The 26545-nt window shown below is 45.4% G+C and overlaps 1 protein-coding gene across 1 annotated transcript in view; it reads right to left on the bottom strand.

Moving 5' to 3' along the window:
- LOC137413893 (phospholipase D1) overlaps positions 1-26545 on the bottom strand; it is a 246702-nt gene that overhangs the window by 115661 nt on the left and 104496 nt on the right. The window contains exons 5-9 of the mRNA XM_078784018.1: positions 16966-17122; positions 16762-16827; positions 16494-16552; positions 3502-3582; positions 64-213 (exon numbers count right to left, since the gene is read on the bottom strand). Coding sequence (XP_078640144.1) covers positions 64-213; positions 3502-3582; positions 16494-16552; positions 16762-16827; positions 16966-17122 — 513 coding nt within the window. The remainder of the gene's footprint in view (positions 1-63; positions 214-3501; positions 3583-16493; positions 16553-16761; positions 16828-16965; positions 17123-26545) is intronic.

Genomic DNA, 26545 nt, shown 5'->3' on the forward strand with positions numbered 1-26545 from the left:
ACAATTGATCAATGAAATGATGTAAACCAATTATATTGCGAGCAGTCCAATGCCAAGACTCACCGAGACATGTTCTCAATGACAATGCCTCCATGCACCTCTGCAGGATCAGCCATGTGAACATTGAAACAGCGGTCAAAAAGCAACACAGAAGAGATGCGACCTTCATCTGGCTTCATGTACAACATGAACGAGTCCTTCAGTACCAAGTACCTGATGAAAGGAAGAAATGGATGATGAAAGTACAATGTATGCTCATGGAGAGCCTTGAAACTGAGGATTGGTTATGATTTGCAGGTGACAGTGGATAGGAAATAAAGCTGGTGCAATCATTTAATGACATACAAAAAATGCCAATTTGTATGCCTGTAAATCGAGGCACAATGCAATAACGAGACATAATTACAATTTTTGTATTATCATTCAAATATGAAATAATGTACAGTGGCCTGAAAAAGTATTCACCCTCTCCAAAGTTTTCCATGTTGATGCCACTTGAGCTTATTTCATGATGTTTTCAAATCAAACTTAATATAGTCTTCACAAACGATTCCAAAGTGATAAAGCAAAAAAAAATTAATAAAATGCAGGTATAATATTGTTATGAATTTTGGGGTAGGGGAATATCTAGATCTAGGTAGATCTGTGTAGGTATCATGCTTCGTCTGTCGTGGGTAGCTAGAACCACCTCGATGTAAATAAGTAGAGGAAATGTAGCCTGTATGTCGGATTAAGTGTGTCTTCGTCCCCACCACAAGGGGGCGGGGCATGCTAAGTAGTTGTAGGGAATATGCTAACTCCATTGTGTCATTCCCTCTGTGAACATTCCGGTGTCCCATATGGCAACGCACCCATAGACATTAGCTAGGCCCATTAGCGCAACACACCCTACTTAAATCCCCCCTCCGCCACAATAACCATAAAACCCACCGGAAGCCAGTTTGGGGCACCGCCGATGCAGCTACAGCCAGCCACATCACCAGCTGGCATGGCAACACATATCAAGCTCAAGCAGGATGAGGCCACACTCACATTGTGAAGGATTGGTAGAAGGAAGACACCACAGGACGAGGGCCACCGATTGGTGGAGTGGGAGAGTACTGGTGATTGGTCAGGGCAAAAAGCGCTCGGCCAATGAGAGGACGCAAACGCAGTGAGAAGATTCGAGAAGTCGAGGGGCACCACACTGGTTGGGGGAGAGGAGGGCTGATGTCACACCACGAGTGACAAAATGACTCGCTCGCTGACATTTTGCTCTCTTCCCTTTGCCTCTTGCCTTCTCTTGACTGTCCCATTGCGCTGAACCGTCTCTTGTGTTGGACCTCATCCCATTTGGACCCTTGCTCGTTGGACGTTGGAAGGACGTTGGCATGCCGACGATTCTCTTACCCGGATTCACGCACGAACCTCGCGAACGATCATGCGGGGACACAAGGCTTGGCATGCAGCGGCGTCCGTGGGCCTGGTGGAGCGCGAGCAGTGGCGGAACAAGGCCTACTTCCCGCTGACCAGAGCGGTCGGACGACTGCGCTCGGAGCTGGACCATCCTTGATGACTGCAGACTACTGATTGAGATAAGACGCACCACATTCCACAACACGACGAGACATTTATTTTTTATATGCTCTCCCATTGTTTCGTATCTGAAGTCTGTGCGGGGACATCCCAATTTAGGATTTAGTTTTTATCATCGCGTTTCCCTGTCCCGATAGTTATTTTGAATAAACCCTTGCATTATTTTCTGTTCTATTCGAAATCCCGTTTTGGTTGAGTTATTGATTTCAGGTTGAAAACGCCTGCGGCCGTGAAGGTAAGTCGGCATAGTTCATCCCGGCTCAGGTATTGGTCCGCCATCAATTGGGAAACGCCTCCATTAAAGCTCGATTCCATCCGTGGTGACGCTCGGTGTTGACTGAGCCACCACACGACAATATCAATCACTAATTTGTTTGTTATTCTTGTCATCCGTGGAATGTTTAACATTAGTCTCCAACACCACATTTCAAACCTGTCACTCTTCTTCCTTTCTTTCATCTTCACTGTCCACAACTCACATCCATACATTGCAACTGGATAGCAGAACATTCACCAGCCTCCTCTTGGAATGTTTTGTCACATCTTTGTCAATTCTTACATTGCTCTTCTTCCTAATGCTAACCATCTATTAATTTCTCCTCCATGTTTGCAACTCACTACAAACTGAATACTCAGGAAGATTAAACTTTCCACTATTTTCACATGATCGTCTCCCAATCTGAACACGTTGTTGATCTTCTCAGTTGACAAGATTTTTGTCTTTTTGAGGTATAAAGACCAGCTTATTCATTTTCCTTCTTCACTGTCTGCAGCGGTTTCATCAAGTTCCTCAATCCTGACTCCAGCCAGCCTCTATTCCATCCAAGTTTGATTTCCTCATGATGTACTCACTATACAGATTGAACAAGTAAGGGGGGAGAATGCACCTTTGTCAAACCACTTTTCCAATTCCAAAGCATTCTGTTTCTGCAAACTCCGTTATTAGTCCCCTACCGGTGTACACCGGAGGGGACTATAGGTTTGCACCCCATCCCTCCGCCTGTCAGTCTGTCAGTCTGTCAGTCCGTCACGCAAAGAACAGTTTTCCGGACTTTAGTTTTCCTAAACTCTTAATGCTAATGATTTCAAACTTGGTACATGGTTTCCTCATGATAAGTTACAGATCAAGTTCGAACTTCACGACGTTTCGATCATTTTTGACAAAGGTATGGCACTTTGAACTTTGGTAATTTCCCCAACAGTTTTCCGGACGACAGACTGCCGGTAGGGGACATGTATTGCAGCGCAATACTCAGAATGCTTGTTACTGTAGCTGCTTGTTTGGTGTAATGGCTTCTTATCAAATACATCAGGTACTCCAATATCTCCATTCCTCTCAGCATAATCCACATCAATTCATGATCAACACCATTGAAAGCTTTGCTGTCAAGGCTCACGGCACAATGGCCAGTCCTACTCAATAAATAACTTTTCTCTTCCCCATTAGCCATTTGGCTGCTTTCCAACCTGGAGGTCTCATCATCTGGCACCATACAACATATGGAATATTAATGGTCAACAAAAGCAAGCACTTGCACAGGACACATATATTGGTTGGACTAAGGCAAAGTATTTAAAATGCACAACTGACATAGTATATTTAGCTTTTAGTTCTTGATTTGATTCTCGTTCCAGCAAAATAATATCCGACCAATATTCTCATTCTATGAATTTTTAGCGGAAGCTCAGAAATGTGAATCTTACTATACTTTGTAGGGATGCTAATCTGACTGCTGTGTCTGGAATCACCTGTGTGCATTAACTTTTGCAAAATTTGGACTCACCCAGCATAGTTCAATTGGTTGGTCAAGAAAGTAAAATAATAAGCAAGTAAAGTAAATGTGATTTGTATGTGACTAATATTAACGTGATAAGCTGAGGAACATCTTCCGATGTCCGAGTTTTTTTTGTAGGACAATTCCTCACCGTTTGGACCAAAGGAAGCAGATATTTCCACAGCAGCGCTGCATCGTGTAGCCACCGGAGCGCTTGTTCACGGTCCCTTCACTGAATCGCAAGTCAACAAGAAAGAGCAATCAAAGACTGCAGACCCTCGCCAGGACGTGTTTTCAGTGTTTTTAAAAAAAAGGGTATTTGGTATTAAGGGTATTAAGTATACCCTTTTTAAGGGTATTAAGGCTTTTGTGTTAAAACAAATATGGCGGCCGAACCACGTGACCGATAACGTCATTGTTATTTTTTTCTCCACCAATTTATCCCTAGATGATGCTCAAGAAATTTCATCTTGATCGGATGAAGTTTTGTACTTGTCAAATTATGACGTCATAATGGCGGCACCTATGACATCATCATTAACATGTTATTCTATTCCATTCTAAACCTCCTTGTGAGAACCTGATCTCTTATTATTATTGGTGTCGAACATTCACTGGGTAACTCAGCTCCCACAGGAGTAAATGAATAACACCCCAATTTCCCTTGACCATGGCATGTTTGGTCTGATGAAAATACATAAACCTCCTTAGCCGTAGGAAGAAGAAGAAGAACCACCTTTAGAGGCCATTTTTCCCCGCAGAGCAGAGGTTGGCCTTTTTTGGGCACCGTGGTCCCCTTATTGAAGCAATGTCTTATGGTCGGATGCCCTTCCTGCCGCCAACCCTGTTAGTTGCCTCTTGCGATAAACAGGGAATTACCAGTGAACTGGTACTCAATTTCCCGACCTCAGAAGGATGACAGGCTGAGTCAACGCCCCAGTGTTAATTCAGCGATCGACCGGGATTCGAACCCAGGATCCTAGGATCCCAAGTCGGCATCCTAACCGCTAAGCCAACACCAGGCTTATTAATACTCATAGAATGTCAGTGATAAAAAAATGTAAATTAAAATGAAAATTTCTAAAACCCCAAACCTTCATCATATATTGGATGAAGTCAATAAGTCACAGTTGTGTTGCCATGACAATTATATGTTAGACTAATTAGAGCATTACAACATTCTCCTAAAAGGGGTCATGCCTGGTGTTGGCTTAGCGGTTAGGGTGCTGGCTTGGGATCTTAAGATCCTGAGTTCGAATCCCAGTCAATCGCTGAATTAACCCAGGGGGGTTGACTCAGCCTGTCATCCTTCCAAGGTCAGTAAATTGAGTACCAGCTTGCTGGGATGAATGATCACGGTGTGTACCCCGACTCAGAACAGGTACACTGTATCCCTGCGCATCGTAAGAGGCGACTAAGGGTTGGCGTCACGAAGGGCATCCGGCCATAACAACATTGCCTCAAACAGGGAACCATGAGTGTCATGGGGCCCGCAAGGCTAACCCCCGCTCTGGAGGGGAAAAATGGCCTTAAAACGCTCATTCATTCATTCATTCAAAGCTTCATATTGGCTTCCCATCTTGTCCATCTTAAAGCCAAACCTGACAAAAATTCCTAATTTACAGTGGAACGTGGTGGTGTTTTGTTTTGTATTTAATCCATGGCTTTTTGAGCAATATCTGATCGTATTAGTTGATTGTAGTGAAATCGTATCCGTACTGAACCCGGGTGGGGATGCTCGCTGCTCGCTGTCATTGTTGTCCCCACTAGGGGCGTGACTATAAGACCCGTTGCTGTGTCAGTGCTCCGAGACTTCTCCCTTGTGACATGTTACATCGGTAGCCTCGTTAATGGTACGCCTTTATAGAATATCTAGCTTGCTTGCATTGACTGATATGAATGGCTTTATGAGATGTCGCATCGTATGCTTATTGTGTATTTCTACTTACAGGAATGATGTGATGATCTAAATGCAATTAAACCAAACCGTTGGACTAAAAGTTGTGCGGACCTGAATGGTTTTCCACAACACTTAATTGCATTTAAGATCTGCTGACATGGCTGGCAACAAGACGTTGACGGTGTCCATTTTCAGCGCCGACCCACAAGCCACGGACGGAGGCTTGCAACTCAAGCACTGGCTCAAGCAACTGGAGCATCTCTTTAATGAGCCTGATACCGCTCCGACGCCTGCCGCGAAGCTGGCAATATTACACTCAAAAATCGACTACCGGGTCTACCACGCGGTCGCTCAATGCACGACGTATGATCTTACCGTCGCGGAGCTCAAGCGGCTTTATATAAAAGAAAAAAGCCCTGTGTATGCGCGTTATTTGCTGCAGACGCGACGGCAGCAACCCAACGAGCCTATGGATCATTACGCCCAGGAGCTCCGGCAGCTCATGCTGGACAGCGCCCAGCCACGGACTCCCGAGCAGGCTAAAGATGATCGACTTTTAGATGCCTTCATAGCAGGGGTCTCCTCTCAGGAACTACGTCTCAAACTCTTGGAGAAGACCGACCTGACCTTCGCTACGGCGGTTGAGCAAGCGACGGTGTATACTGAAGCACGGATGCAATCGAACGCCTATGATCGCACGCGCCTTTTGGCGGGCACCTCACTACACGCCCGGCCGGAGAGGACCACTGACGAGGACGTGGATCCGCCTGCTGAACTCCGGGATGCTCCGGAGGATGACCCTACCCTGACAGCTGCCGTTACGACCAGCAGACCCAAGGCCTTGCGCGGGGCCGCATGTTTTTTTTGTGGAGGGCCTCGTCATGCCCGAGTCGTGTGTCCGGCACGTGACGCTATTTGCCATTTGTGCTCGCTAAAGGGACATTACGCGAAAGTGTGCAAGAAATCGGCACGCGGCTCGCGGCCCTTCGACTCGCGCAGCCGCGGTCGCGCAGGCGCGGCAACCTTGAACGGGCTTGTAGCAGAACCCACGAGCCCAGCGCCTTACCCGTCTTCGAAGGGGAGGGCCCCTCGCTGCGGCCCGCTGGGCGCTCAGACAACCTTGACTGGCGCCACCGGAAAGCCACCACCGTCTCATTCTCCATCGGGGACAAAGGCCGCGTCCTTGGCCAAACCTCGAGCCACGCAAGGGAAGAAACAGCTTTCGAATACTACGGAAGCCTTTTGTCAAAGCGACCAAACGAAAAAGGCGATTTCGAATACTACTACGGAAGCCTTTTGTCAAAGCGACCAAACGAAAAAGGCGATTTCGAATACTACGGAAGCCTTTTGTCAAAGCGACCAAACGAAAAAGGCGATTTCGGCTACAACGGAAGCCTTTATCTGCCAGGAGTGTCAAAAGGCGATGTCAAATACTACTGAGGCCTTTTCTCATCGGATTTTGAATCGCGAAACACCGGAATGCTGGGGAAAGCCCTCTGATGACGATAATGGATTCCCCATGGTCAACGCAGACTCCGGCCACGATCGCAAAACTGCTGCTGGTGTAGGATCCACCCGCGAGGCTGGTCCGACCCATTCGGGGGGCTCAGTCCCGCTCCCAGCTGCCTCGTCTGGCCTGGCTCAAGCCCTTATTCCCCTTATGGTTGAGGGCCATTGTGTTCAGGCCTTGGTGGACACCGGATCTACGGATAGTTTTATCGACCAGCGACTTGTGCTCAGGCATGGATGGCGGATCGGGCGGTCTACACGACGGATCTTCATGGCATCCCAGGGACTCCGGCTTAGCACAAAAGGGGAATGCCGATTGAAACTAGTGCTAAAGGGACGGGTTTTCCCTGATGTACACCTTATGGTTTTACCCGCATTATGTGCTGATATTCTGCTAGGACACGATTTTCTTAAGCTGCATGGACGTCTGGTAATGGAGTTCGGTGGGCCTGACACTCTTGTTGTGGGGGCGGACGACGCGCTAACGGTGTGCGCCCTAGCGCAAATGGACGTCCGTCCGCTTTCGCTGTTCCCCAATCTAACCTCCGACTGTACCCCTGTCGCGGTAAAATCGAGACGCTACTCCCGCGCGGACATGCAATTCATTGCGGACGAAACGACTCAGCTCTTGAAAGACGGCATCATAGAACCTAGTAGGTCACCGTGGCGTGCCCAGGTCTTAGTGGTGCGCAGTGAGGCCCATCGCAAACGCATGGTAATCGACTATTCCCAAACGATTAACCGCTTTACACAGCTGGATGCCTACCCCCTTCCGGGGATGGACGCGCTAGTGCAACAGGTGTCCCAGTATTCGGTCTATAGTACTCTCGATCTCCGTAGTGCGTACCACCAGATCCCTATCTCTAGGGCGGATCGTATCTATACCGCTTTCGAGTCGGGGCAGCGGTTGTACCAATTTACACGATTGCCCTTTGGGGTGACGAACGGGGTCGCTTGTTTCCAGAGGGCCATGGATGACCTCGTTGCGCGGGAGCACTTAACCGATGTTTTCGTCTACCTCGATAACCTTACGGTTTGTGGATATGACCAAGGGCACCATGACGCTAATCTGAAGCGCTTCCTTGAGGTCGCGCAACGGTATCACTTAACTATGAACGAGGATAAGTGCCGATACTCCCTACGCACCATAGATCTTCTGGGGTACACCGTGACCCATGGCTCTGTCTCTCCGGATAAGGAACGTCTGCGACCTTTGCTCGACATGGCCCCTCCCTGCGATCGGGCTTCCCTGAAACGCGCCCTTGGGCTGTTCGCCCATTACTCCAAATGGGTGCAAAATTTCTCCGCGAAACTTCGCCCCCTTGTGGCCTGCGACACCTTTCCCCTGAGTTCGGCCGCATTGACGGCCTTTGAAGGACTTAAGACCGACATCGCCCGAGCCGCCGTAGCAACCATTGACGAGAGCGGCTCGTTCGTCCTCGAAAGTGACGCCTCGGATCAGGCCATCGCGGCGACCCTCTCCCAAGGGGGACGTCCCGTGGCTTTCTTTTCACGGACTCTTACCTCCGCTGAGCGGCGGCACTCGTCCGTTGAAAAGGAAGCGTATGCGATCGTCGAGTCTATTCGGCGATGGCGCCCGTACCTACTCGGGCGGAGCTTCCAAATCATCACGGACCAGCAAAGCGTTGCGTTCATGTACGACACCTTACACGCCCAGCGCATTAAGAACGAGAAAATCACTCGCTGGCGTATCGAACTCGCCGACTTCTGTTACACCATCAAATATCGCCCAGGGAAGGATAACCAGGCCGCCGATGCCTTATCGCGCCCCACTACATGTGCTGGTATCACCTCGTTGGAGGGCCTACGGGTGCTGCATGCTACTGCGGGCCATCCCGGCGTAACGCGTTTCGCTCATTTCGTGCGGAGTGGGAATCTCCCTTACTCGATTGACGATATCCGCCGTATCTGTCGCGACTGCGCTATCTGCGCGGAAATCAAACCGCGTTTCTATAACCCCCCTATGGGGACTCTGGTGAAGGCTACACGCCCGTGGGAACGCTTGGCGATGGATTTCAAGGGCCCTTTGCCGGTGTCGAGCGGCTCTCGCTATCTGCTCACTATCGTTGATGAGTACTCACGATTCCCCTTTGCTTATATGTGCGCGGACATGACTGCTGCCACGGTGATGCGTTGCTTACAGAACTTGTTCTCAATGTTCGGTTACCCGGCCTATGTCCATACCGACCGGGGTGCAGTCTTCTTGTCTCAGGAGGTGCGCGGCTATCTGCTCCAAAACAACGTTGCGTCTAGTTACACCACGCCGTATAGACCCCAGGCTAATGGGCAGATCGAACGCTTCAACGGGATTATCTGGAGGGCCGTCATGCTCCATCTCCGGACCCACGGCCGGGGCCTCGATAAATGGGCTTGGTCGCTACCTGCGGCGTTGAACTCAATCCGGGCACTCCTGAGTACGGCAACTAACCAAACTCCCCACGAGCGTCTTTTCCACCACCCCAGGAGCTCGGGGTGTATACGGTCTTTGCCCAGTTGGCTCGCTGGGCCCGGGCCGGCCTACCTTAAACGGGCAGTTCGCGCGAGCAAGTACGACCCCCTTGTGGACAAAGTGCAGATTCTCCAGGCTAATCCTGAGCATGCTCGTGTGATGACGTCTGATGGTCGTGAGACTACTGTCTCCGTTCGTCATCTTGCCCCTTGCGGGGTCGACGACCTTAGTAGGGAATCGGACGAACCAGTCGAACCCGTCTATGAGACTATGACCTCTCCCGACGCTCCCATCGCCGACAGTCCACCGACCCTCCCCCCGTCGAGACTGCCCGGGTCCGACGACTTGGCGTTACCCCCTTCATCACCCGACCCTGTTGACGCCTCTGACACCGGGGATACAGGGTTACGAGACGCCGTACCCGGGGAATTTCGAACGCGTGCTGGCAGAGAAATTCGCCGCCCGGCCCGCTACGGTTGGGCCGACTAATACTCCGCGCCCATGCTGACGCTCACTCGCTTTTAGCCACGCGGCCGTATAATTCTGACGGGGGGTGAATGTAGTGAAATCGTATCCGTACTGAACCCGGGTGGGGATGCTCGCTGCTCGCTGTCATTGTTGTCCCCACTAGGGGCGTGACTATAAGACCCGTTGCTGTGTCAGTGCTCCGAGACTTCTCCCTTGTGACATGTTACATCGGTAGCCTCGTTAATGGTACGCCTTTATAGAATATCTAGCTTGCTTGCATTGACTGATATGAATGGCTTTATGAGATGTCGCATCGTATGCTTATTGTGTATTTCTACTTACAGGAATGATGTGATGATCTAAATGCAATTAAACCAAACCGTTGGACTAAAAGTTGTGCGGACCTGAATGGTTTTCCACAACATGGAAATCCATATCATGGTCAGAATCTTGACCAAGTTGAACATTTCTGGCAAGATCACTCATAGCTAAATAAACGAGTTGGCCATCCGGTGTGGCATTGATCATTACATAGGTCATTGAAGAGATAGCTCAGACATTGCACACTTGGTTTGATTTGTCTTGTCTAGGTTCCATTTACGGCCAGAATATTAAAAAAATGGCAAGCAGGTATTCATGTGGCAGGTTGCTGCATCAATCAGTGTGCTATCCATCGAAAGTTCCAACAATATATTTCACACAGAGTAGGCAATTACAACATCGCTGGCCCATCTATCTATAATTCCAGTAATCTCTGTGTGTCTGTGTGTCTGTGTGTCTGTGTGTCTGTGTGTCTGTGTGTCTGTGTGTCTGTGTGTCTGTGTGTTTGTCTGTGACCGCTGTTTCTCGACAACCACGGGTCCGATATACTTGAAACTTGCCAGGTATATTGCTGGGGACCCGAGGATGTGCCTTTTCAAGGTTTGAAATTAATCGGACAAGTACCTACCGAGCTATGTCCAAAAAACGCTTCAACCAATCAGAGAGCAGCGAGCTATCACGTGTGCCGAACCGTTAATGCAATGCAAGCGTTAATGCGTTAATGCAAGGCTTTTCTTTTTTTCCCTCTTCTCTTTCTACTTTTCCTTGCGATTAAATTGCAAACAGCCAAAATACGTTGGCGCTAATTGAATAATTGGCCATTAACACTAAAATAATCGTAACTGCGATATGCCAACTTCCGGACAGTGCAGCCTTCCCTGTTGTTGTTGTTTGCAGCAGCTGTTTGCAGCAAGGCAAGGCTTTTCTTTTTTTCCCTCTTCTCTTTCTACTTTGCCTTGCGATTAAATTGCAAACAGCCAAAATACGTTGGCGCTAATTGAATAATTGGGCATTATGTTTTACAACTAATAAAAACGAATTTGCGATTCATTCGCTTTCCTGCGCGTTTGTGTACGCGATGGCGATTTCTTTACCAAACTCCGGAAGCCGTTCGCTTTGGACCGAACCATTGCATGTAAATAGAGGGGGGGGATTGTCACCACTCGCAAGCCGTTCGCTTTGGACCAAACCATTTCATGTAAATAGGGGGGGGGGATATAATTTTAGATATATATATAGTACGGGCATGCCCTAGTTAACCTAATTCCAAATTCCTGTCTGAATCTTCAATAGGATTGCAATAAAAGCACAGCCATGCATTGACAGACTATGCACCGAGCAGCCTGATTCCGCAAACGAATGAATGAATAAACTTTTGGCGAACTACTTTCAGGTCTATCAGCTGTTCTACCAATGTGTTTGTACTTCACTTGCAGTCTGCTGTTTTTTTTAGTTTTTTTTTACTGAAACAGCAGTCAAATTTCATTCTCCACTGTAAAAGAGCGACAATAAGTTGTAAGGTAATTGTTTGACAAATCAATAAGTTTAATATTGGAAAAGATTGAGAGCTACGCATCCTTTTAATGCAAGCTCAATTCTTCAATATCAATGCCACCAAACATATTATATATACCCTGTCTTGATGTGTCATGGTAAGCTCTCAGCTGCAATTACTTTTAAAACGAGATGGTATTCATAGAATACTTACCTTGCGCAGTCAACTTGTTGCGAGCCAACTCTTATATTTTTGAACGTTTCTTTTTTTTTTAAATCCAATATGGCTGCCAGACCACGTGAGCGACGACATCATAAATGTATATTCTCTAAATAATTGTTGCATAGATCATGCTCAATAACTTTCAAACTGATCAGACAAAGCATTGTCCCTGTCGAATTATGACGTCATAATTATGGCACCAATGACACCATCGTTAACAACACCTATTCCCCCATATTATGGAGTTATTTACAATGAGCCACGTTTCAATTTTTAAAATGCTGACATGGCACATACTTTACTTTACTGAAATGCATACACAAATAGTATATTTTCGTCAAAAATCGTCGGAATTTCGTCAAATCCGTTTTGGTCATGTGTTAATATACCTCAGCGATTGACAAATCTGAAATCAGAATTTTATTTGAGGTCAAAATGACCCCGTGAGGTAGCTCCGTACTTTGCCTGCTCGTCATTTGCAGTGTGATAATTAATTCCATGCCCACTCTAGAAGACTTCTTCTTCACGCAATAACAACTAGCTTCCAGACCGTATATCGAATCATCTTTAAATTATGCACACATGTTACACTTCATTACCTCTACTACAATGTAAAGTTTCACGTCGTTCAATGAAGCGGTTCAAGAGTCATAATTTTTTAAAATATTTTCATTTAATTATTTATATCTGCCAAACCACGTGACCTATCGCAAATTCCAAAAGGTTATTTTAGTAGACGAATATGCTGAACACATCTGTGAAGTTTCCTCTCGATTGGATCACAAATGAGGGAGGAGCTTCGTTTTAAAAGTTTATGCATAAAAACGTTATAACTCTGAAACCATGTGATGCATGACGTCATTCTCGCTGGCTTTTTTGTTCGTCATAGGTATGCGATTCTGCCTGCAGAGTTTGGCCTCGATCTGTTCAGTCGTTTCGGAGAAAATTGGATTTTAGTGGTTTTTCAGGCTTTTCACTCAAAACAATATGGCGTCCGAACCACGTGACCTACGACGTCATTATAATTTTATTTCTGCATCAATTTATACCGAGAAGATGCTCAATAAATTTCATCGTGATTGGATAAAGTTTTTTTACTTGTTGAATTATGACGTCATAACGGTGGCACCTTTGACGTCATCATTCACATATGTTATTCCGCATGGAGAGTTCTTTGCAATGAGACCTGTCTCAAATATTTATGTGCAGCGGTTTTTGAGATATAGAGGTGCAAATTTTTTTGTTTTTTTTCCTAAGATGGCGCCCGTACCACGTCACCTGTGACGTCATAATATTCACTAAAATATTCTACAGGAGGAGGCCCTCCTATGGTGAAAATTTCATGTCAATCGGACCAACGGTTGCCGAGAAAATGAATTTTTAAAATGCAGACACGCACGTACGTACGTACGTACCCGAATGCTTAACCCTGCCTTTCGCTTCGCGAGCGCAGGGTAACTACTAGATATCAATGACACTTTTGGAGGACAAGTTTGAGAAGCAATAGTGCAATTTCCGGTGCCACAAATAACACAATGTATTGAGGTTATCTGGCTTCGATGGTTCCGCAACAACACTGGCCGAGTAACAATGCAGAGACCCCAAGTTCAAATTGCACATGTCCTTTATAAAATTCTGCATTGTTTTCCAATATTCTTGTCCTTCATGTAATACATTTCGAGACTGAGTCTCAGTCATTGTAAAATAATAAAAGAGGGTTCTAAATAGTATGCTCCGTCCTGCGTTTCATAAAATCCAATGCTCAGGTTATGACCTGAGTGAAACCTTCCTCATTGCTTATTATAGAAACATGCCATCTGGGATATGGAACTTCTTATCAACTCTCATCGGTGTCGGGCCAACATTCCACTTTTATTCCAGGTGACCTTCATTCCTTTCATATCCTTCTCAACGGTACTTCACCAACCCTTCTCTTCCTGTCAGGTGCCCAGCATATTGCTCTTTTTGATATATCTTGATCCTTTATGCAAAACACGTGATCAATCCATCCCCACCTCCTAATTTTGATATCTTATTTGAGGTTTTTCGTCCAAGTTAGCCTTTCAAGTGAGCCCTTACCTTCTCACAAAGCCATGTGGTTGCCTGCAAAAGACTGTGATAAGATATTCCATACGACTCATAAAGATGAACGAGAGCGAAGTCGATGGGGCGCCATCATAAATCCCCACACTTCCCACCTAAAGCACAGTTGAAAGATGGTAAAAGCTTCCACCAGGATTGACCGAAAATCAAATTTTGACTGAAACAATTTTCCCCATTTTGACGCCCTAAGTCACCCCCATTGGGACATGAACCGGGGGTCAAATTCAAAAAAATCGTTATATTTCATGTCCCAATGTTGATTGCATATACAAAGTTTCAATAAAAAAACGTTTAAAATGTGGTCTCAATTGCATTTTTAGGTATTTGACCTTTTGAACACACCCAAGGGGTGGGGCCAAAAATGTAGCTGCTCTTGCACCTTCTTGCTATGGGGTGATAAAAATTCCCAAGTTTGTTGAATGTTTGCACAACCGTTGAGGAGGAAATAGCATGACTGACAGACAGCAGACAGAGCTGATTACAATATATCCTCGACAACTTGTGACACCTCTCCTCACCCTCTCCTTCCTTCTTTCCCCTCTTCCTTCTCCCCTCTCTCTGTCTCCCAACAATCCCTCTATCTGTTCCCTCTCTGTCTCTCCCCCACCCTCCCCCCTCTCTTAATATTCCTGCCAGCAAAGCAACGGGTGGTATTTGCTAGTTTTGATGAAATTAAAGTTACTCAAAAAAAATAAAAAATAAAAAAATCACATTTTGTTGAAATGTTTTATGCTTGTTAAAATCAAATTAATCTTAATGCGCAACTACAAAAAAACCGGTTACATTAATTTGTTACAATTTTTTTAGATGTTTATAAAGCACCTAAAATATTTAAAACTGAAAGATTTATAAAGCACCTAAAATATGACGTTTTCAGGTTGTCCGTCCATCCGTACGTCCGTCCGTCCATCCGGACTAAACCTCGTCTTTCTCAGCAATCACGTCCGATTGGGACGAAACTTTCAGGGTAGGAGTGACACCTATGCAGAATGTTTTTGTGATAATTGTGATGCCATAGGTCACGTGGTATGGCAGCCATCTTGGATTAAACACAACGAATTAAAAAATTATTTCTCGGAAACCTCTGAATGGAAAAATTTGAAACTTGGCACATTGTCAAGTACTCCCAACGGGGAATAAAATCATGATAATGATGACATCATAGGTGAAGTGGTATGTCAGCGAAAAATGTTTTAATCTAATTCCTTATCCTAAAAATGTGAAATTGCATGCACATGATCTATGACCCATTTGTATTGAAATATTAAATTTATGACATCATAGGTCACATGGTTTGGCAGCCATATTGGATTTAACCTAGAAATCTTTAAAAACATCTTCTCCCAAACCACCAAATCACAATTGACTCGAAACTTTACGTGTGTCATTGACTAGGCATGGCGATTAAAAGTTGATCATGCAAATATCATTGGTCACATGGTGTGGCAGCCATATTGGATTGAAGAAAAATATAAAATAATTATATCTCTGAAACTGCTTAGAAACTTAAATATCGATCCTCCACGTCGTAAGAGCGTGACCAAGGGTTGGCGTCAGGAAGGGCATCTGGCCATAAAAACATTGCCTGAAACAGGGAACCATGATTGTCATGGGTCCCGCAAGGCTAACCCCCGCTCTAGCGGTGAAAATGGCCTTAAAACGATCATTCATTCATTCATTCAAACTGCTTACCCTAGCGATGCTAAATTTTTAAAAATATCATCTAACACATATAGTTTGAGTTGTTACATATATTTGTCACACATACAGTTGTGGTGTTGGGCTAGCGATCGAATCCCGGTCGATCGCTGAATTAACGCCAGGGGGGTTGACTCAGCCTGTCATCCTTCCGAGGTCGGCTAATTGAGTACCAGTTTACTGGTAATTCCCTGTTTGTCGTTAAAGGCGGCAAAAAGGGTTGGCGTCAGTAAGGGCATCCGGCCGTAAAACATTGCTTCAAAAAAGGGGACCAAAAAACAACAACAACCACGGTTCCCGAAAAAGGCCAACCCCCGCTTTGCGGGGAAAAATGGCCTCAAAGGTGGTTTTTTAATTTATTTAATATATATATAGTTGCATATAGTTTGAAAATGATAATGTCATAGGTCATGTGGTTTGGCAGCCAACCTGGATAGAAAAAACGAACCTTATCCGATCAATACGAAACTTCACAAATGTGATCCACGACACATACATATGCAGAGTATACATTTTTAAGTCATATGTCACGTGGTGTGGCAGCCATATTAGCTTGAAAGCCGATATTTTAAAAAATTCTTTCTCTGAAACCACTTCACAGATCATGTGAAACCTGTCAGGCTGGTGAAAATGTGATACTTGAAAACAGTTGAAGGGATTTGAATCAAACTTGTTTATTTTTAGGACAGTGAACGAGGGATCTACCCGTTGTGGGACTATGCGGAGGCCGATTGGAGACACAGTTGCATTGCTCTCGTTTGTTTAAGTTTGATTTTTAAAAAGTTATGTTTCAAAAACCTCATCCGACCACATGACAGCTTGTAGCATGTTTTATGCATAGCAAACCTTTGTCTATTGCATTCCAACTTTCACACAATAGCGAAAGAGATTTTTTTAAAATGGAAGTTCGCTGAAATTACAAGATCATTGGATTTCTGCAACAAGACACGAACTCACATGCCCTTAGGTCCAAGCTTGTTGATAAAAGACAAGCGGCTAACCTCCAGGAACTCAAGCTGAAGAACAAAAATACACAAAATCACATTCGAAAGCCAAGTCTTATTAACAAACTTAAAGACTTGCAGCCGCACTACAGATAGCTGCACTTTTAATCCACTTTGTTTTTACCTTCAAATACAAGTCTACGAATAAAAGATCATGAGAACAACATTCAGTTTCGTACTTGGCTGTGTTGTGCAATGTTGGACTACAGTGCATAGCATACCGTAGAAGGGTGGTCACGATACACCGGGATACGAAGTAATGTTTGCAGGTAGTTCTCGACATGCTTCTGCAATAACCACACAGATAAAGTACCTTGCGCTCAGCTGTCTTGCTTACTGATTATTGCAGCGTTATGTTGATATAATCATCTGTCTTGAGGCCTTCTCCCCCATCACTCCCATTCCCCTCACACCCTCCCTGTTACCTTGCGGCTGGAACTACTTGTTTCAACATTGGCAGGTGTATTATCCACCGGATTGGAGTCGATACGAGCAGGAAGTTGAGGTGGACGAGAGGTTTTGTCCTCCTTTTCTGCATTCACCTTTCTTTCCCGGCGCATTGACAGGTGATGTTCTTTCAACCTGAATGGTGAGACAATGAAGAAAAAATACAATTTATTTGAAGCCAGAAGAGAAAATGCAAATTCCTGAGTCGAGAGAGTTAAAAGAGCACTTCAGAATGACATATATACATTCACAAAAGAACTTGAAGATAAAACATTACCAGAAAACACCATCTTTAAAAAAAATAAAACTAATATAAAGTGCAAACATTGTTCCTCTTTTTTCTGTCCTCTGTCTTGGCCTTTGGCACTGCTGTTAGTATTGGCCCTCCCTGCCACCCCCTGTTCCTTTTGTCCTGCTGTGTCCTGGTCCATTCAGTGTATTAGTACTAGCTCTTTCATGAGCCTCGACTATGTGTACAAAAATAAATATATAATAATAAATGTGAGTGTACATGTATGAGTGTGTCAGTGTGTGTGTCTCTTCCATAACTCAACACCATGAAACCTAGCGGCCCAAAACTACGCATGAATACCAAGGAAAGTCCAATGGAGCGCATGAATGAAAACCGAGTATTTGGGTAAATTTAAACCCCCTTTTTCAATATAAATAGCGAGGTGCTCATCATGAAAAAAAAAAAAAAAAAAGGCTTACCTTTGGTCAGCCTGCTTTCACCTCGCAGGGGTCTTAAGCCGTCATTTTGTTTCGGCCTGCTCAATAATGCCTTGCCTTTGAGCCAAAATGACCTGCCACAGACTGTACTAATTAAAGTATGTAATCAAAATCTGTGTTCGGATCTGAAGATTAGATCTTGTGGGCTAAATAAGTCGTGAAATCTGGAGTAAAATCTGAAAATTCTAAGACACTAGCGATTTTTATAACTAATCATATTTATTTAATTTAAGCAAGGCTGTTCGCCCTTGCTTAAATACTCCATGTTCACACAAGAAAATGTGAAATTGCCAAAGATTAAACTTAACTTCTTCGACTGTTCGGCCGATTATATCGAGTGAAGAAAAGATTAAGAAATGTTCTGAAAGTGTAACTTCATTGAGTGCAACGAAAATAATTAACCAGCGGAATCGCAATGAAGCCGCCCACTGCTGTGCCTGGTTCTGCATGGGGGAAATCTCCAGAATTAGTAAGTCAAACCAAATTAAATTAAAGATTGAATTTAAAGAAATATTAACATAATGGGAGGATTAGAGTGAGCAACGCAACGGGATGAGTGAAACTCCGAGTTGAAGAGAGAATTGGAAAATATTGTAATAATATTGTAATTAATTTACTATGAAAAATTTCCACTCGATTTTTGAGGCCCAGTATCCCACTCCCGCCCCCTCCTCACACCCTTCCCTCCCAGAGTGTATAGTGATGTGTGGTGAAGAGTCGTTCTCCCACCTTCATCACTCCCCCACCCCTCTTCTATTCCCCCCCCCTCTCCCCCTCCTCACTCCCCCACACCCCCTCTCGCTTCCCCTTCTCTCCCCCCTTCTCCTCTCTTTCTCTCGCTCTCATCCCTCTCCTCGCACCTGGTGTATATATACTGTAGCAACATGTGGTGGGGCGTCGCTCTCCCCCTTCCTCCCACCCCCCTTTTCTAACCCCTCTCCTCACTCTCCCACTCTCTTAGTGCCCTTGTCAGTGAAGCCACGGGTTGTTTTGGAGTTATGGAGACGAGCCCTCTTCCTCACACACACACGTCCACACACACACATATTACCTCTGCCACCAAAGGTGGATGAAGGTTATGTTTTCACCCCTGTCTGTTTGTGAACAGGATGCCTTAAAAAGGTGTGGACAGTCACATGAAATTTGGTGGATAGGTTGGGTGCGCAACAAGGATGAATCTATTTGCTTTTGATGAAAATCCGAATCCGGATCCGGATATGAGTTTTTTTTTAATTTTCAAGTGATTCTTCACCAATGAGTAATAGGGCCAAAATGATATATAGCATAATATTTCAAAAAGTTGCGGACGACTTGTGTCAAAAGTAGGAGGAAGAGTTGATTAGATATCAAGAACAGGCCAATATTAGTTTTGGATCAGGTCTGGATCCAGATCCGTGGGATACAAAATGTAAACTGTTCAGCCTGGCAGAGGTAAACTCTCTATATTGCATGTTGAGTGCAGTTCTTGTTATAGATTGTAATAATATTTTAATTAATTTACCCTTTTAAAGTTTTCCAATTTTTCTGTCAGAAACACATCTCCCTTCAATACATTAAGTCAATGGGATTTTGCGAGGTCACTCTTCCCTCCCCCTTCCTCCTCCCCCCTTCTCTCCCCTTCCCTCTCTTGTATCTCCCCCACCCCTCTCTTTCACTCTCCCCTTTAACTAAGTATTCCCGTCAACGAAGCAATGGATGGTATTTGCTAGTAAATAAATAAACGGACTATTTGTTGCCAAACACCTCTAGTTTTGTTTTCTGAACTTGACCACGTCGGGCATGCGTACTCAGTGGCTTGGGGTGAACGAAGACCATTGCCTACAGGGGTGAGCGACACGATCCTCACTGCTCAAGGCAAAGCTTCAAACTGTCACTGAAAGTCACACACATGTGATGTGCAGCTGTAGACTCGAAAGGCAAAGACGTTTACAAAGGTATCATACACAGGTACAAAGGTGTGAAAGTCACAAAGTCACAGTCACAACTCGACTGCCATCCTTCTGCGACACGTGCCCAGTTAAGCTGTAAATATCACTTGATGCATTCATTCCATTTAAGCTGAAAAATGGTCTATAAAACATGAAAAACTGCTCACGTCGTGCCACTCGACTGCTTACCCGGCTCGTTATGTTTATCCGTCTTTAGATTTTATAGTTCGCAATCATTCTGCACCACAGATCCCAGGAACTTGAAGTTCTGAGCTTCTGGAATGGTCTCGCCTCCAGATCCAACATTTTCTCAATCTTCTCCTGCAGTTTTTATCAAACTTGCACACCATCGGCTCAGTCTTTGTTCTGCTATTCTTCAATCTGCTTTGGTATGAAACAATTCTGGAATTATTTTGGACAAATAGTCCCGGGGACAAATTGGACAAATTTTGTCCGGGGAAAAAAAATAATTTGGACAAATTTTGGACAAATAGTCCGGGGAAGCAGTTCTGCTAATCTTCAATCTGCTTTGGTATGAAACATTTTGCCAGTGTTGTTGGGAACATTCCATTCACCTCGTCTCTATTCTAAGATGATGTCACCTGCGAACATCATATTCCAAGGCAATTGTCTATACAAGGGGCTCGTTAATACACTCTTGTCTCTTGCCCAGAGTTACCAAACAATATGTGGGCTTTAGGCAGATCCCTGGGGGCATTGTTACCCTCATTTGCAAGACATAATTCTCTCTCAAAACGTCCTCACCATGGTTTCACATGTCTCCCACCATCTCATTATAGATTTCTGGTATTCCTTTCTCCCTCATGCTCCATCAAAACAATTCCCTTCACATGATTCAATGCTTTCTCCACATCTACAAACCCCATGAAGGACAAGTTCTTCCTCTTCAGGTATTTATTTATCCATCAGCATTCTCCATGTGAAGATGATGGGAATGGAGCCTGTGATTGATGCTGTGAAGAGGAACAGGTTGAGATGGTTTGGTCATGTGTTGAGGAAGGATGAAAGTGACTGGTTGAGAAGAGTGATGGAAATGAATGTAGAAGGAAGTAGAGGATGGGGAAGACCGAGAAAGACTTGGCTAAAGATGGTGGAAGAAGAAATGCGGGCAAGGGGGTTAACAAGGAGAGATGCAGAAAATAGGGCAAAATGGAGAAGATTGTCATGGGGACCGCAAGGCCAACCCCCGCTCTAGCAGGGAAAATGGCCTTAAAATGCCTGTGTGTTGTTGTTGTTGTTGTTGTTGTTGTTGTTGTTGTTGTATTCTCCATGTGAAGACGGCATCAATCGTTGATGTGCTTTCGATTAAACCTGAATTGATTCTCACCAATTGATCAATCGTATTGATGAATATTTCCCACTACCTTCTTGTATGGCTCAACAATTTAATTTGTCTGTAAATCCCACACTTATACATTACCTTTGTGTATTTGTATAGCTGGTCTCCCTTAACTGGATGAGCGAACTTTTCTTGAAAACATCATAGTTTGTATATAATGGATAATGAATGGTACACAATTTTCAGATGAGCTTTTTAAAGTTTGCAATTGAAATGTACTTTTTAATTTACAAAAAACAAGCGTTACGCCTCGGTCCCCTGTTGGGGAAGTGATGTGAGTTGACAACGTGGAAGACGCAGAAAACATGCCATAATATGATATTTCGCTCACAAGGTTCAGACATACATGGCGGCGGCCATCTTGGATTTTGACGTGGCGACCCAATTTTCAATAGGGTTCTTCCTTATGCGTAGATACACCCAAACACCAGATTAGAAGTTGGTTCTTCGCTTATTTTTCAAGATATTTCGCTCACAAAGGTTCAGACATACATGGCATCAGACGTACATGGCGGCGGCCATCTTGGATTTTGACGTGGGTTGCACCCACACACCAAATTCGAATGCGGTCCTTCGCTTACGCACACCCGCCCGCCCGCCCACCCGCACGCACGCACGGACGGACGGACGGACACACGGACGGAGGGGAAAACCATAGTCCCCCTTTCGCTCCGCGGTGCGACGGGGGACAAAAAAAACAGGAAACTGATCTCATCACATAATGAGATCCCATACATAATGAGAGGATCTGACAGTAGTTGCCTCAGTTTCCAAATAAAACGAACATTTTAATGTAACAATTATATTGAAAGAAAATCTATCTGCTACGTAAAGTGCAATGCAATGAGTGCTCATCATAATGTACTTATCATCACATAACTGATCGACCGACTGACGGACGATGTGTGCTGCACAAATTAGCGTTTGCAACATCCAGCCATTTCAATCAGATGATTCCCTTTGACGTTTGGATGACAATTAAAATGCAATCAGAACATTTTATTCGATCTTGAATAACGCAAAGCCAAGCACACCAAGCACACCAAGCACCAAGCTTGGTATTTGCACACCAAGCACCAAGCACCAAGCTTGGTATTTGCACACCAAGCACCAAGCTTGGTATTTGCACACCAAACACACCAAGCACCAAGCACCAAGCTTGGTATTTGCACACCAAGCACACCAAGCACCAAGCTTGGTATTTGCACACCAAGCACACCAAGCACCAAGCTTGGTATTTGCACACCAAGCACCAAGCTTGGTATTTGCACACCAAGCACCAAGCTTGGTATTTGCACACCAAGCACCAAGCTTGGTATTTGCACACCAAGCACCAAGCACCAAGCTTGGTATTTGCACACCAAGCACCAAGCTTGGTATTTGCACACCAAACACACCAAGCACCAAGCACCAAGCTTGGTATTTGCACACCAAGCACACCAAGCACCAAGCTTGGTATTTGCACACCAAGCACACCAAGCACCAAGCTTGGTATTTGCACACCAAGCACACCAAGCACGGTATTTGCACACCAAGCACCAAGCTTGGTATTTGCACACCAAGCACCAAGCACCAAGCTTGGTATTTGCACACCAAGCACACCAAGCACCAAGCTTGGTATTTGCACACCAAGCACCAAGCTTGGTATTTGCACACCAAGCACCAAGCACCAAGCTTGGTATTTGCACACCAAGCACCAAGCTTGGTATTTGCACACCAAACACACCAAGCACCAAGCACCAAGCTTGGTATTTGCACACCAAGCACCAAGCTTGGTATTTGCACACCAAGCACACCAAGCACCAAGCTTGGTATTTGCACACCAAGCACACCAAGCACCAAGCTTGGTATTTGCACACCAAGCACACCAAGCACGGTATTTGCACACCAAGCACCAAGCTTGGTATTTGCACACCAAGCACCAAGCACCAAGCTTGGTATTTGCACACCAAGCAAACCAAGCACGGTATTTGCACACCAAGCACACCAAGCACACCAAGCACCAAGCTTGGTATTTGCACACCAAGCAAACCAAGCTTGGTATTTGCACACCAAGCAAAAACTTTTATTCGGTCTTGAAAAGACCAAACCTGAAAAAGCAGTCATCACAGACAACAATAGTTCAGGAAGTCAGAATGATTATATTGTTAGTGTCATCACAATTTCAACAAAATGAGTTGCGCTGGACCCACATGCATATTCATGATCTTGCCATGTACCTTGAGGGTACGTGGAGGAGGGGGAGGATAACAGGAACCTACATTATTTTAGCCTGGTTGGTCTTAAGATCACCCAAAATCTTGTGGCATCGCCCAATTGTAGGTTGGTGCAATGGGGGCCAAGTTGTGTTCCTACTAGGTCTGGGCGATAATGGAAAAAACCTACATTACGATAATGGGCCTGATTATCATGATTACTGTGATAATATAACGTCATGAGCGTCTTGAGAACCATGAAGCATACAATAACAATCTCAATAAAAACAAACTGAATAGCCATGGAGTTGCACGTGTATTCGTTGTCTTTATTTCATAATTCTGTTGCAATTTGTTAAAAGTCAAACCTCATTTTGCCTGGACGAAATCGCGTGCTCCGGTTGCCGAGCAACTAGACGAGCAGTTTGCAAAGTGGTTGATACGGAACGTCTGGATTAGCAAGCGATAGCAAGCTGCTTGCTAACAAAACACAACAAGCAAGCTGCTTGTTATCGGAACACACCAAGCAAGCTGCTTGCTAACACAACACAACATGCAAGCTGATTGCTATCGGAACACACCAAGCAAGCTGCTTGCTATCGGAACACACCAAGCAAGCTGCTTGCTATCATAACACAACAAGCAAGCTGCTTGCTATCGGAACACACCAAGCAAGCTGCTTGCTATCAGATCACACCAAGCAAGCTGCTTGCGATCATAACACACCAAGCAAGCTGCTTGCCAACGGAAAAACCTAGCAAGCTGCTTGCTATTATAACACAACAAGCAAGCTGCTTCCTATTATAACACACTGAGCAAGCTGCTTGCTATCGGAACACACCAAGCAAGCTGCTTGCTAACATAACACAACAAGCAAGCTGCTTGCTAACATAACACAACAAGCAAGCTGCTTGTTATCAGAACACACCAAGCAAGCTGCTTGTTATCAGAACACACCAAGCAAGCTGCTTGTTATCAGAACACACCAAGCAAGCTGCTTGCTATCAGAACACACCAAGCAAGCTGCTTGCTATCAGAACACAACAAGCTAGCTGCTTGCGATCATAACACACCAAGCAAGCTGCTTGCTATCATAACACACCAAGCAAGCTGCTTGCTAACATAACATACCAAGCATGCTGCTTGCTAACATAACACAACAAGCAAGCTGCTTGCTATCAGAACACAACAAGCTAGCTGCTTGCGATCATAACACACCAAGCAAGCTGCTTGCTATCATAACACACCAAGCAAGCTGCTTGCTAACATAACATACCAAGCATGCTGCTTGCCAACATTACACATCAAGCAAGCTGCTTGCTAACATAACACACCCAGCAAGCTGCTTGCTATCGGAACACACCAAGCAAGCTGCTTGCTATCGGAAAACACAACGAGCAAGCTGCTTGCTATCAGAACACAACAAGCTAGCTGCTTGCGATCATAACACACCAAGCAAGCTGCTTGCTATCATAACACACCAAGCAAGCTGCTTGCTAACATAACATACCAAGCATGCTGCTTGCTAACATAACACACCAAGCAAGCTGCTTGCTATCAGAACACAACAAGCTAGCTGCTTGCGATCATAACACACCAAGCAAGCTGCTTGCTATCATAACACACCAAGCAAGCTGCTTGCTAACATAACATACCAAGCATGCTGCTTGCCAACATTACACATCAAGCAAGCTGCTTGCTAACATAACACACCCAGCAAGCTGCTTGCTATCGGAACACACCAAGCAAGCTGCTTGCTATCGGAAAACACAACGAGCAAGCTGCTTGCTATCAGAACACACCAAGCAAGCTGCTTGCTATCGGACTATCGGAACACACCAAGCAAGCTGCTTGCTATCATAACACACCAAGCAAGCTGCTTGCTATCGGAACACACCAAGCAAGCTGCTTGCTATCATAACACAACAAGCAAGCTGCTTGCTATCGGAACACACCAAGCAAGCTGCTTGCTATCAGAACACAACAAGCAAGCTGCTTGCGATCATAACACACCAAGCAAGCTGCTTGCTATCAGAACACAACAAGCAAGCTGCTTGCGATCACAACACACCAAGCAAGCTGCTTGCTATCAGAACACAACAAGCAAGCTGCTTGCGATCATAACACACCAAGCAAGCTGCTTGCTATCATAACACACCAAGCAAGCTGCTTGCTATCGGAACACACCAAGCAAGCTGCTTGCTATCGAAACACACCTAGCAAGCTGCTTGCTATCAGAACACACCAAGCAAGCTGCGTGCTATCGGAAAATACACCGAGCAAGCTGCTTGCTATCGGAACACACCTAACAAGCTGCTTGCTATCGGAACACACCAAGCAAGCTGCTTGCTATCGAAACACACCTAGCAAGCTGCTTGCTATCAGAACACACCAAGCAAGCTGCGTGCTATCGGAAAATACACCGAGCAAGCTGCTTGCTATCGGAACACACCTAACAAGCTGCTTGCTATCGGAACACACCAAGCAAGTTGCTTGTCAACAGAACACACCTCGCTAGTTGCTTGCATCGGAACACCCCTAGCAAAGTGCTTGCCTCACCCCTCCCACTCAAATCTCCCCCCTCACCCTTCCCCTTCAAAACTCCAAACTCACCCCTTCCTTTCCCATCTCCCCCCCCCCCCCCCTCAACCCTCCCACTCAAATTTCCCCCTTCAGCCCTCCCTTTCAACCCTCCCCACCCCCACACCATTTTTCTTCAATTGTCCCCTCTCACCCATCCTCCTCAAAGTTGCCTCTTAACTCCTCCACAAAGCTGCCTCCTCCCTGCTTCTTCTCCTTTCCAACTCATACCGCTACATCCTCCAAACTTATACTTCACACTGCCACCCCTCAAACAACTCCTCACTGTTCCTCATCCCATCACAATCTAACCTTTTGTCTTCCTCATCATTCCCCTTCTTCTAGCTCTTCTACAATCTCCAACACAGTCAACAGCTCTCCCTACCTCCTCATCTCCTCCCTCATCTTTCCCTACCCCACCCTTCCCTTGTCCTGTATCCGATGCTCCCCCTCCCTATTCCTTAAAAGTATGGAACTCAAACATCCGGGGGCTTCGCTCAAGCCTGATTGATCTCTCCATACAGGTTGCTTCTGACAAACCAGACTTGATCTGCTTAACAGAAACTTTCCTCCTTCAAGATGTCTCTGATTCCTTAATATCTCCCCTCCTGGTTACTCCCTCCTCCGGTATGATAGACCTGAGCCTCGTCCTGGTGGTGGGGCTGCTATCTTTATCAAAAACTCTCTTCCTCACTCTCCTTGCACTGCCCTCTCTCCACTCCACCCCCAGGAGTACCTCTGGCTGCGGCTTCCTCTCCGCTCCCAC

This window comes from Myxine glutinosa, chromosome 1, assembly GCF_964187855.1.
Source record: "Myxine glutinosa chromosome 1, kmMyxGlut1.1, whole genome shotgun sequence".
NCBI lineage: Eukaryota > Metazoa > Chordata > Myxini > Myxiniformes > Myxinidae > Myxine > Myxine glutinosa.